At 43.3% G+C, this 13,277-nt stretch overlaps 1 protein-coding gene across 10 annotated transcripts in view; it reads right to left on the bottom strand.

Annotated features, from left to right (window-relative positions):
* The window catches only part of LOC129171096 (axin-2-like), a 159,096-nt gene that overhangs the window by 110,166 nt on the left and 35,653 nt on the right, over window positions 1-13,277 (bottom strand). For all 10 annotated transcript variants that reach the window (XR_008566735.1, XR_008566733.1, XR_008566736.1 and 7 more), the window contains 7 exons: window positions 12,966-13,084; window positions 10,990-11,133; window positions 5,184-5,338; window positions 4,947-5,076; window positions 2,176-2,268; window positions 2,049-2,108; window positions 1,314-1,393 (listed from right to left, as the gene is read on the bottom strand). Coding sequence is in view for 5 of the 10 variants with exons in the window: in XM_054759445.1 (XP_054615420.1) it covers window positions 1,314-1,393; window positions 2,049-2,108; window positions 2,176-2,268; window positions 4,947-5,076; window positions 5,184-5,338; window positions 10,990-11,133; window positions 12,966-13,084 (781 nt within the window). In the remaining 5 variants the exon portion in view is untranslated. The remainder of the gene's footprint in view (window positions 1-1,313; window positions 1,394-2,048; window positions 2,109-2,175; window positions 2,269-4,946; window positions 5,077-5,183; window positions 5,339-10,989; window positions 11,134-12,965; window positions 13,085-13,277) is intronic.

The raw sequence follows: 13,277 nt of genomic DNA, 5'->3' as shown, positions 1-13,277 counted from the left end.
TTATAATTTAAATTTGATAAATTTATTTTAAAGGGATGGGAGAATCGCTCAGAATGTTCTGAACTGATTTTTCCATGCCCATGTTTTCAGTATTGAGGAGAGAAATACGGCCTGTGTGGGTATCGAGCACCGATTCTCAACTGGCGGGGCGCGATCCACCCGTTTTTAGTGGGTCATGGGTCTTAATCTTACGCTTTTATTCGGAAGGGGATTTTTATGCAGCGGTGCGTCTTCTATTAACCCTTCTATAAGTTGCGACAGTGCTCTGTAGCGCAATTTTAAACCCACTGTCATAGAAGGCCGACAACGTAAGCTTGTAAGATGCTGAATGTGCCATACCTGTCTGTTGTTGAGCCTTAGAAAGTGTTTGACTGTAAATTTTCATTTTGTTTATGTGGAATTTGCATCTTACTTATCTATTTAAATCACATATTTAGAGGTGTTCGAAATTGCCGTGTAAAATCGCTAATGCTAATCGTTAGCACAAATATAACATTTTCAATGTAAATTACCATCGAGCTAGTGCATTTTTAATAATGCATTTAATTTATGTTGCACGTCACAGAGAAATGATTTTGTATTATATGTAAGTTACAAATTACATACTTTTATTTCTGTAGGTTTAGTTTAACAGAGCTTCAACATAAAGGCTCTGAAATGGAACTCAACTGGAGTCCTTCTTGAGAAGCTGCTGAGCTCGCCAACCTTGGAAAAATGTTATTTGATTTCAGGCACTGACTGAATTTTAGTGAACTGCAAGCACTTGCTAGGAGTAGCAGCTGCAGGACGCAGGTATAAAAGAGGAGCGCTCTGATTCGCCGTGAGCAACTCCAAAAAAGGGCAAATTCGTACAAACAGAGCAACAAAATGTACAAGCGTAATTACAGGTCAAAATGCGTGCCTAACACAAAAAATAAGTACAATGAGTACATGTTGGCAGCAAAATAGAAAGCCTTTAGGGACACATTTTACTAAAATAATTTTGAGTTTGTGGGTAAAAACGTATTCTTCGGCACTGTTCTTTTGCACTACCTCAAACATTTATAAAAATTTAAAATTTAATCATATTTGAGAAATTAGACACAAACCAGCTGAGAACCAGTGGTATAGATCAAGTACAACAATCACATTTCAGCTGGCATTTAATCACTGTATCTCTCTTCAGTTGACTTATCTTCAGTGGATAATAAGTCTATGCTTCTATCCAACCTTTACTGACTACTCAAAAGTTTCATTTCTATAGTATTGTCCATTGAGAAGTATTAAAAAAATGCTTATGAGATACTGTGAAGAAAACTGTTGTCTTACTGTACCTGACTGCATCCTCTAGTTTGGCTATCTTCCTCATGGCCTCCGTTCTCTCTTTCTCCATCTCACTGTGCAGTGCTAGAACCTGGGAGAAAGAGAGAGAGAGAGAGAGAGCAACAGTGAAGATCAAAATGCAGCACATAAACTATATACTACAATTTATGGTGCCCTTTTCATGTCCCACCGGCGGAATACAGACCAATAAGGTTGTTATTAGCATGTGGCCTGAACTATTGGAAAATCATCAATACGACACAACTTTCATCTACAAAGGGTTCAATTAACTTCCTCTCCTTGAATGAAGTGGTGCAGAGGCCTGTTAAGTTCTTGCAGGTGTATCAAGCCACTGTACTTTGAAGATGACCCAGGTGCAGGTCCAGTCTTTAAACCCGATCTTAACCTAAAAAGTCTGGTCCGGCTCAGCTCATTAACAGTGGCTTGTTTATGAGTGGCTTGCTGCTTTGAAGACGACTTGTAGAATTTAGCTTGGACCTACATACCCACGCTGATGTTCTAGTGAGTAAATGACTAAATAACATGATATTGATGTACATTCAAATACATCTTCCGTTGTTGTTGGTCTTACAGATCTAACCCACTCATTGTCCCATTGTCCATGTTCTCCACCTGTTAATCGCTTTCTGATTTTACAACAACAAACTAAAAAGAGTCCACACTTTGATCTTTACTGGACCTGAATCCCCATTTTCAAGATAGTTCGACCAAGTTCGAGCACGCACGTTTGTGTTGTAGCTGAGCTGCAGTTCATCTTTCTCCTGCTGAAGCTTCAAATCCTGATCCTGAACAGAGACAGTAGATGAGTGACATTGCAAAGAATTCAAATCTCTTTTTGCACCCGTCTCGTACCCTAACTTGTGTCTGTCTCTGATGTTCGCTGACCAGGAGCTGCTGTTTGAGCTGGGCAATAGTGTTCTCAAAGTCCTCCATCACCTCAGAGGCCTGCAAGAGAGAGAAATGTAAAGAGGCAAAGAAATGACCATATTTGTAGGATAAGAGAGAAGAATTGTAATGAGAGGAAAAAAAGGGCACAAAGTAAAAAAAAAGGACAGAATCTTACAAGAAAAAATTTGTTAAAGTTAAGTCAAAGTCACACAAACAAAAAAATGACCGTGATATAAAAAACAACTTTTTTTCCACATCGAAATCATATGCGGCTGTCCCTGTAATCCAGTCCTGAGAAAGAACAATACAGTGTTCCCTCGTTTATCACGGGGGATAGGTTCCAAAAATAGCCCTCAATAAGTGACATCTGATTTTGGGATGGGGGGTGCGTGGTGCTAGTGTGTGGGGGGGATCCCTTCCTCTCTCCCTTTGGTTGCTGTGGTGTGGTGGATGTGGGGCGGGTGGGGGCCGCGGGTGGATGGGAGCGGGTGTCCTTGCGGGCAGGGGGCAGGGTGTTCTGTGTGGCGCTGGCCGGGATCGGCCAGGGGATGCTTACTCTGGGGTGGGGTGGTCGGGGGGTGGCCTTGGTGAGAGGCTTGGGGGTGGGATTGGCAGGCGGTCCCCGCTACTTGCTGGTGTCTGGCCAGTCAGACACCTGGCTGGCTGTTTCCTGGCTGGCAGCTGTCTGGCGGGTCATGTGCTTCGGCGTCCGGCGGGGGGTCGCTCCTCTCATGGGCCCTGTCGTGTGGTGCTTGCTTTGCTTGCTTGTGGGGCCCGGTTCTCTTGTGGTTGCTATGCTGTGGCTCCCTGGCCAGCCGTGGCTGTGTATGTGTGTCACATGGACGCGGTTCCTGCTGTTCTGGTGGCGGTCAGGTCTGCCTTGGGGCGTGTGGCTGGCAAATGGTGTTTGGCGGTGGCATTGTGGACGCTGCCTCCGGTGGGGCTCCGGTGTTGGGGGTGCTGAGGGTACCGTCTCTGGGGGGTTGGTGGTTTGTGGTGTCTGCTGCGTCCCATAGCTTGCCCGAGCCTGTGCTGTGGTGAGTGGTCTGTCGGTCATGTGTCCTCGGTCCTCCCCGCTCGGTTTGGGCGATGTTGGGGGGTGGGCATGTGGGGCCCTCATCCTTCCTGTTTCGCTGCACCAGTTCACATACATACAGGACTTTGGGTGGGGTGGTCTATGGTCGGGCGTGGTGGGGGAGTGGAGTTGCCTTGTGGAGGCTCCTTTGCCCCTGGCATGCCTCTGACTCTGTCGCCCCTCAATTTTAATAACACAATTGACACTTAGGGTTTGGGGGGGGGGCACAGGGGTTTGCTCCGTGGAGGCTGGTGCTGGTGCTGCCGCTTGGGCCTCCGTCGGGTGGGTGGGGGGTCATCCCTGGGCAGGGCGGTCCTGTGTCCGGGGCTGGGCTCCGTTCCCAGGGGGCGTGGGGTGGCGGGAGGGACTGGCGCATCTGCCGTGGGCAGGCTCCTTTCCGGTTGCGGGGTTGTCTCTGGGCCTGCTGGTGTGTGGCCGCCGGTGCCCATCAGCCCTTGTGGGGTGTGAACTCTCGCCGGTCTCAGGGGTTGGCTGACCTCCGGCCTGCCAACGCCATGTTTCTGGTTGGGATTGCCTCTCTGCGGCCCCTTCCTGGTCTTCCCGGGGGGGGGGAGGGCTCTGTGGGCTGGCTCTTGGGGGGCTGGTCTTTGTGCTGCCTGCCCCTGTGGGCCCGGTGGCTTTCTGGCGGTGGGGGCTCGTCCTGGCTGTGTGGGGCGGAGCTTGCTGGGTGGTGGGAGGCAGTCTATCATAGTTAATAATTTCATTTAATTAATCCGTTTCACATCAATTGCAATACATTTGTTCACTTCCTGTATTCCAAATGTACTCTTTGCTAGTTTAAAATGCATAGGAAAATGATAAAGTAATATGATAAGGTAATATAAGGTAATATAGTGTGACATGGTGATTAATCACGATTAATTCATTTGAAAACCATGATTAATCTGATTAAAATTTTGACTCATTTGACAGCCCTAGTTTTTACATTTGGTGGACTTCTAACCAGGATTTTTATGAAGTATTTGTATTTTTTTTATTATTAACAAATATTTTATTATATTAACAAATTCATGTATGGTGGGTCTATTTATATATTGTATGGGAATTTTGACATTCATTTATTAACCCTCCAGGCGAGTTAACCTTCCGGTTAACATATTATTCTTGTAAAATTACAACTTTTTCCCCTCAAAAAAGTAGGTGTGAGAGGGTGTGGGGACGGGCTACTTTCAGAAAATTTCTTCAAAGTTGGCAGGTCTGTCCATGTCTTTATTCATGCTTGAACTATGCTGGTGCCAACAACTCAAACAGTTGTACACATAAATAAATATTACAGGTTGTCAATAGTATCTCAGAGGGGGTGTAAAAAAATGTCTGGACCCTAGGGGGCGCATGACAGAAAATAATTGAGAACCACTGCCCTATGGTAATGGTAATGCTTTTATTTGTTTTGAACATTGCACAATTCAACATGTCCGAAAAGCAGTTGGAACAAGCTTGTTTAATTCTACCCCCTCTCCATGTCTCAACAATTACTTATAGCTTTTTCCATTCGTCTTTTAAATGTCATCATTTTCTAATACGGGGAGAAAAGAGTAGATAAATAGATAGCATATGCAATGATGAATGAAATATGCACTGCTGCTTAGATCTTTAGGCAAAATGTGGCCAGTGGCTTGTAACATTCTGCAGGAGTTACCTTAGCTGCAGACAGAGCGTGCTCCTTGCGTAAATGGCTCACGTCGGCCTCGTGTTTGTCTTGGAACTTCTGCAAGGTTTGCTCAGACAGCACGCTTTGTTCATCCTTCTCTTTCTGAAGGACCATAAACCTGTGGACAGGTCAAAGCATCACGGGTGGTTCAAAAATAATAATACAGCACACTGGTACAATATCAAGGTCATCATCCTATCCTTTCTTGGTCAAACATCTCCAGACCTTCTGTTAGACTCCTGCAGTTCAAAATTGATGGATGCAAGGTGGATCTCCAGCTGGGCCTTCTCTTGTGTCACTTTCTGATGCAAGGCATTGCTTTGCTCCACTTCCACAGACTGCTGCCTCACTTGCTGCTCCAGCTCATGCACTATGTGCACCTATAGACCACATAAACACATGCATCCATTATAAGACCCCCATTATTCCACAACTTTCTATGTTCTCAAGTGTGCATCTTTAGCTGTAACTGTTTAGGAGCGAGCCTGAACTTACGGAGAGGTCGACTTCAAATAAACTCTTTTACACTGATTTCCCCTCCAAGATATGTGAGTCATCAAACAGCAACAACATCTTTGCTACACAAACTGTGCCAAAGGTCGTAGCAGCACTGCAGCAGCATGGGAACAATCTTATCATGTGAATCTATCTTAGAAGATGTCTCCTTGCCTTTTCTTCTCTCACTTTAAAAAAATCTCAACTACAGCAGTTTCTGAAGAGTTTGAGCTTTAAAGCTGTGACTGCAAGCAACTATACTATCAACATACCCCACTTGAAGGACATGCATCAACACTGTATTTGTACATAGTATTTGTACACTGCAAAGCTGAAATCCAAGCAAGATTAAATTATATATTTTTTCTTACCAGACACCTTCTGTTAGTTAGTTGCTTAAGTACTGTAACATGTACTAAAATATGAGTTTTATATATATATACACAGTATATACAGTATATATTGTTATTTCCGCCAAACAAAGTACCCTACATGTTGCTGACTCAATGTCTGTGCATTTTTTGGTCCTGTCCACTAGGGGTGAGGGAAATTAATCGATTCTTAGATGCACCGCGATGCGGACATTGACGATTATTAACCGATTCATAAATGTCAATAATCGGTGCTGGTGGAACAAAAAAAAGGGGGAAAAAAACTAAAAGCAGAAATGTCGCCCGGACAGTTTATGGTGGTGTACCTAAGACGCTACCAGAATGGCTGAGTGTAAACTCCGACCGCACCCGTTGGATTTAAAGCAAGCACCTGGAAGCACTTTGGCTTTCATGTAGCTGAAGGTAAAAATGAGCTTGCAATATGCAAGCTTTGTCATACTTTGTCAACAAGCTTAAAATATTTTGGGAACACGACAAATATGACAAACTACATAGCACGTTTCCACCCGAACCAGGACGAAAAACAACCACCTTAAGCTGCTGCCAACCAGAGAACCATTGAGCAGGTGATAACTAATTTTCCACCCGACTCGAAAGCGAAAGGCGAAGCGAATCACAAAGTCAATCGCAACTTTTATTGCGAAGGATTTGTGGCTGTATCCGATTATTGAGAAGTAGGGCTTTCGTGCTTTGTTGCGCACTTTGGAACACAGATAGAGCGTCCCATCGCTTAGATTTTTTTATTTTGGTAACTCAGAATATGTTGAAGTTTGTTAATTTTATACATGCTGCTACTGGTGCACTTTATTTTTCCTGCTGGTTCTGTGCAATGGGAAGTCTGTTGGTAGATGTAACCTTCCAATTATTAAAAGATAATGGAAGTAAATTAATCTGTTTTATATTTATTTTAAATGTGGATCATTACAAATATGCTTTGTTTTAGTATTACATACTGAGTAAAAAGAAATTATAGATAGAAAAAAATTATGCATGAAAAAGCTGACAAACTACTAACCACAAAAAAAGATGCATCAAGATGCATCGATAATCGTTTTATCATCGCATCGCAGGCCTCTGAATCGTAATCGTACCGAATCGTGAGGTGGCCAGAGATTGCCACCCCTACTGTCCACAGGGAAACGTTCCTGGAATTTTTTTTTGACGGTTTGAAAAAAAATTGCATCTACTCTATGCCGGATTAGTAATAGTCGCATCCAGACGAGTACGGATCACCGGGTGAAAACGACATAATACACAAGGCACCTAAAGTAGGTTTTTCCGGCCCCTTTTTGTTGAACGGAAATATGGCTTCTATGCATACATTGTCTTTATATATTTGTGTATATGATAGCATGGAATGCTGTATGGGCAGGCTGATAAAGGCGATGAGAGGGCTCTGATTAAAGGTGGAGCGTGCCAGTGGATCTGAATGATAACAGAGGCGGGTGATGACAGGGATGGCAGAGAGATGGAAGAGCAGAGAGCGGTGCATTTGAGCACAAGGGAAAGAGACTTGCGCTTTTGTGTTAGTAGCGCAGGGTGCTAAGACAATAACAAGAGGCCTGTGTTTTGCAGGAAGGCACACGTGCTGACACTTCTGGTCTCTGGCACGAGATGAGAAGAAGCACCTGTCCAAGCTCAGGCTGGTACACCTGGACACTCTCAGTGGGAGCAAATTACATCCACTAATTAGGTGTTCCCGACGTGAATTACTGGGTGTGAACTACATAGGCTACATTTCAAAAAGAGAGGTCTTTGAAGATCAAAAAATATGGAGCGTTTGACAAAGAAAATATACAGCAACTCGATGACAGCCTGGATCATCATCTCATGACATTTATGTCCTGTGTGGATGCAGGTTGTGAAAAGAGCAGCACAACATATTTAAATACAACAGACGTTGAACAACTCGGATTTCTGACAAAAGTTTAAAGGGAAATACGCCTTTTAATCACACAAAACGCTCATGCATGATGCCATGCAAGATGTCCGTGTATCATGCAAGCTTTTGCTTTAGCTTTCAGTGGCTTTTCTGCAATGTTTATTCTGAAAGGAGTTGGCTTAAGACTCTGTAACTTTGCGGATTTAAACGATTGGAGATGTTCAAAATTTCCCACATCCAGCTTGGGATAGTGATTGGCAGCTCATATGTTACTCTGGCAGGTTTTTTTTTTTTTTTTTTGCCATTTTCACTGTTACTGGGGCTGTTACTATTGGGCAGGTTGAATTGTGATAATCGTGAATAGGTAATAGTCATCCAAACAGACTTGAAAATGGTGCTGTGAGCACAATATCATTGAAAATTGCATTTTTACAGTCTGAAGGCAAAACTTGGAAATAATTCCAGGTCACAGATGAACCGAGCTCGCAAGCTTGTTGCTGTGTGGAGCACGACGTCATCAAAATCCAATAATATTATAGGCAGGAAAAACTGATACCGATATGAAGCGATATCACATTTTGATGCCCATACTGACCGACAATATCAGTCGGATATTGCCTTTGTTGTTATAAGGTTGTATAAGACGGCAGCAGTTTAACAATGGAACAGATTATTCCAGTTATATCAATTCCTCTAAGAGCGAAAATGCGGTTTGAAATCTGAACAAGCTGGACTATAGAAGCCCCACTTTCTACTAATTACTGCACTTTTTCATACAAAATCCTACTAAAAACTAAGAACAGGCTCAATGAAAAGATATCGCTCATTTAACAACAACGCAATTATTAGCACAGATCTTTGACGTATTCCTTCCCTTAAAACAAAACTGCCCATATCTCTATTCTGACCTATTTATATGGAGCAAATGGAAAATGATGGACTACATTCAAGGGATGGGCTGGCGCAACACTTCAGAAGATAGCGGCTTGGCTTTTATTGTCAAGCACCCACTCAGTCACTGTGTCTGCTGTGCTTGGAGTATAGATAACATTCATACACATGCAGTATCTCTGTCCCCTCTTATCTACATTCCCTCCCTTCATACTAGCGTAACCGAGGTCTGTCATGTTACTGTGTATTGAGGACTAAATATGAATAAACTATGCTACAAATCAATAAAGCAGATAAACCATTGCAAAATAAAATAGCAAAAAAGTCATGGTGACATGTTGACATTTGGATACAGCGACTATAGTCAAAGAGGTGCTGTGATAACTCATATGAGATAAAGTTCACTTTGAACATACTTTATTAGGTGTGTGTGTGTGTGTAGTAGAACAGCTAATATACAATGACAGAGGGCTCTTTTCATCCTCATAGGCCTTGTCCGTCCTTAATTATTAAAAAATAGGCCTTACCTGCAGGCCCCACACTGTCCACTGTGTGATGCCTTTCAAATGTGAGCTTGCTGACAGATTTAAGACAAGAAGCAATATGCGTGATTCACGCGGCATGACAGGCCCCCGTGACTGATGACACACTGACAACAATGCTATTTGTGAGGCATTTTAGGTCCCCTGGTGGAGATTAAGCCACATTAAAAGAGCCGCTCCCAACTTTAACCCACATTAAAAAAAAAAAAAAACTTTCATTCAGCATCAAAGGAAGTACAGCATGCAAGTGCAGTCACAAAAAAGTTCGTCTACACGTGGATCAAAGAGTTTTTGACAAATATGACAGCTAGGACACATGACAGTTGCTCTCACCTACAAGTTGCACTTCATTTCACCACAGAGGAGCATCAGTGACTGTTTTATGACCAGGGAGGCTGCACTATCTTGGGAACTACAGTGGACCCTCCAAAGTAGAACACCTTAAGCATCTAGAGAACAAACGGTTTTGCTTTTTCTTTGGGTTTTTTGTGACGCCACCACAGAATGGTACCAGTGATGGCAAAGAGGAATATCGAGCAATAACCATAGAACAGGAAATCAAACTTACAGCAGCATAGGGAAGGGTCTGGCTGCTCAGTACAAAAAGAGCAATACTACTAAGTCATACAAAAAAATAATTATGACACCCCATCAGATTTCTGTCATGTCTGAATCTATTTATTTGTGTAGGCTAATTCTTCTACTCCTGATTTGCTGCACACAAAAGGGTGAAATTCGGTCAAAACATGCACCCTTACTGTGTTGCCTCTGCTATTATTTTTTTGACAAATACACCACATGGTGGCGCTGTTATTAAACCCTATATGTCGGATTGACTTGAAATTTCTCACACAGCTCAGTGCGCTAGATAAAAGACCCACTGTAGGGAATCACCACCACATTTGGTACACACCTTAAAAAGGACTGACAAGCACATGTGTAAAAATCTTTGCAGGAGGACCACGACTATGCTATAAAATTTCCAGCAATTCCAAGAAAACACCAACAGGTAACAGTATGGCTCTGCAAACGCTGTCCTGTTCCCTCTCCGTTACGTGTGCGTCACAGGCATCTTCAAAGGGTGAGCAGTTTTATTTTAAGTTTAGTTTCATCACGCAGTGGTTAACCACTAACTGTTAGGGATGTTAATCAACTGTAGTAACAGTGGCGAGTCAGCATTCACAGACCTGCAAATTCGAAGGACAGGTGAAATGTACAGCATACAGCATGTTGTACACACATCTGGACAATAGTGGCTGTGTGTTGAGTCATTTTTAGTGGATTGTAAATCTAAACTGCTATACAGTCTGTACACTGACTCCTTTAACGTTCAGTCGATCCCTGCACATTCGCGATTCAGCATTTGCGTGGCCGCAAATTCATTAATTTTTGGGTTTAAAACCAAAAAAAAAGTTTTTTATTCAATAGAAAATAGGCCGTTTTGTCTGTAATAATTTATAAATTGGTGATAATACAAGTAAAATGCACATCATACATGGTACAGGTTTTAAAAAGTTGACAGTTTCACCCTTATTCATTTTACATGATTTCCCATGTGCAGTATTTTTGTATGTGCAATAATACAAGTAGAAGTGGTATAGAAAAGAATCAGCTCACATAAATTGTCTGAACACAGTAATCTTCTTAGAGATGAATTGCGCAATACAGAATGCGGAATGAAGTAAAGCACAATGTGTCAGCATTGTGTTGCATGCACACAGTTGCTATAAGCAATGTAATCGGATGTGCTAACAACTTAAGCTTTGAAAGCCCCGAAAGGTGTCCAAAAACCACATGCACACACAGAAACACACACTTTTAGTACTCACGGTGGATTGGGAGCGAGCGTTATACTCGGCTTCCATCTTAGCCAGCCTCATCTTGGTGTTCTCCAGCAGCTCTTGGATGTTGTCTGTGTGCTTCTTCTGCAATTCAAACTTCTCCTGCTCCATCTCTGCCACTGCTGTATGCAGCTGGTAAAGGGGCAGCATCACGTCAATGACACACTGAATTATCTTACACACTTACGCAAATAAATCATCAAGATTCCAGTGTCTTTATACGCATTGTCATAACAGTGTTTTGTTGTTTTTACTTTTTACACTAGTTAACTTCTTAACAATTGTTCAGAAGAATGTTAAAACGCGCAATGTGCATCAAAGTAAACAACTCTGTATTATGCCTTTCATCATAAATAAAGCCATCGTAAATAAAACCAGGTGTGTGCTTTATCATATTTATTTTTAATTGGGTGGGATGTGAAGTAAATGTCAGCTATGCTTTTCCAACTGCAGGAATTACACGAACTATGGTGATGCACATCTTCTGCTGAGATGCTGTTTCTTGGAAACATTGTTGTTTCCTTCCCTTCTATATCGTCAGCAGGGATCTCAGGTTCGCAGGTGTTCCGTCCATCAACCTGTACACCTCACTTGAGTGGGGCAATATTGACTAGGTTTCACCTTGGGCTCTCTTCAGCCACAGCTATCTTGAGCTAGGACTCTAGCTGCTGCGGCTATGCCCTTGGTGACTTTCTTCAGCTGCTTGGGCTCCAACCTAGCCCTCTGGCGGAAGTAGCTGCTGGGAACCCATTGTAGTCAATTTCAATGAGAAAAATGGTTTAGATGGTTTTGTGCTGGCCTTTTAAAACCACTTTGTCGATCAGGTCTTGGTATTTGGCTTTTTTCAGTTGGTGGGAAATGGGCAGTTAGCCTCTCTCCCCAGGGCACCGTTAGTTCAGCAACAAAGACGGTCTTCATGCTCCTGGATAGCAGGACCATGTCTAGTTGTCGCAAGGTCACTGCCACGTTCTCTGGGAAGACAGGCTTTCTCTTCAGGTACGCACCCAGCTCCCAGTCCGAGGTGTGTTGCAAAGTAAAAAATGGCTTCCTGTCCGCCATTTACGAGCCTTGTACCCTTCCCTCACAAAAGGTTATAGCTTTGGATGTTTGGGTCTGTTGTTGTTGGCTTTGACTCGCTGCTGTTTCACCCATTTGGCAATTTCTGTGAAAACTTTATTGTGCCTCCATTTGTAGCACCCTTCTGCCAAAACCTTTGGACAACCGGTCAGGATGTGGTTCAGTGTACAGGAGGTTCTCTGCCCCATCAACCTCATCTTGAGGTTGCTTGGGATTGGCAACAGGTCACCCACAGAGTGCAGGAGAAAGCTCAACTCGGTTGGCCACAGTTCCTTCCAGGACAGCGGTCGCGCCTGTGCCCGGTCATACTGTGTCCATCAACCCTGAGAGACAAGTCAGATCACTTTCACTGGCCGTCCTCCACTGCTGCCTCATGGGCTCTTTGTACCATGACAACTCTTCTGGCTCCGGCATCAGCTCTGCTGCTGCTGGGGCACCTGGAATACCACACCCATGATTTCCTGGTGCTTCAAGTGGGATTTTGCTTCCATCACAGCTTGCTGGTACTTCCACTTTCTGCCAGAAAACAACTTGATGATCCCCAAGACCTTTGAGGAAAATATGTGGTCTGACGAGACAAAAGTTGAACTTTTTGGAAGATGTGTGTCCCATTACATCTAGCGTTAAAGTAATGCCACATTTCAGAAAAACAGCATCACACCAACAGTAAAATACGGTGGTGGCAGTGTGATGGTCTTGGGCTGTTTTGCTGCTTCAGGAACCGGAAGACTTGCTATGATAAATAGAAACATGAATTTTGCTGTCTACCAAAAATGGACAAATGTGATCGACATAATGGGCTAACTACCTGACTACCTGCAAAAGTCACCTTATCATATCAAGGCTCTCATGCAATTGTAAATTTCCATGGCCTCCTCAAACTTTACCTTCTTCTGCCACTCATTTTTCAAGGAGTCGGCGTTCTGATCGGTCATCTTCTTCAGCTCAGCAATCTGCATGTCTTTGCTCGTGCAGATGACATGGGATTCCTTCAGCACACTTTGAACTGTGAGGGCGAGAGCATACAAAAATGCACAAAGAATAGAGCAGCAGTCAGGCTGGTCCTCAGAGTGCATGGAAACACACAAACACAGACATGCATCTCCTCCTATATGTCTGCTGATGCATTAGAGAGTCAATGTGAATAAAGATACTGGAACTGACAAATGGTTGGTGGTTTTTCTTTGCTTTCCATCAGA

This window comes from Dunckerocampus dactyliophorus, chromosome 18, assembly GCF_027744805.1.
Source record: "Dunckerocampus dactyliophorus isolate RoL2022-P2 chromosome 18, RoL_Ddac_1.1, whole genome shotgun sequence".
In the NCBI taxonomy this organism is placed as follows: Eukaryota; Metazoa; Chordata; class Actinopteri; order Syngnathiformes; family Syngnathidae; genus Dunckerocampus; species Dunckerocampus dactyliophorus.
This window is presented reverse-complemented; position numbering and strand designations above follow the sequence as displayed.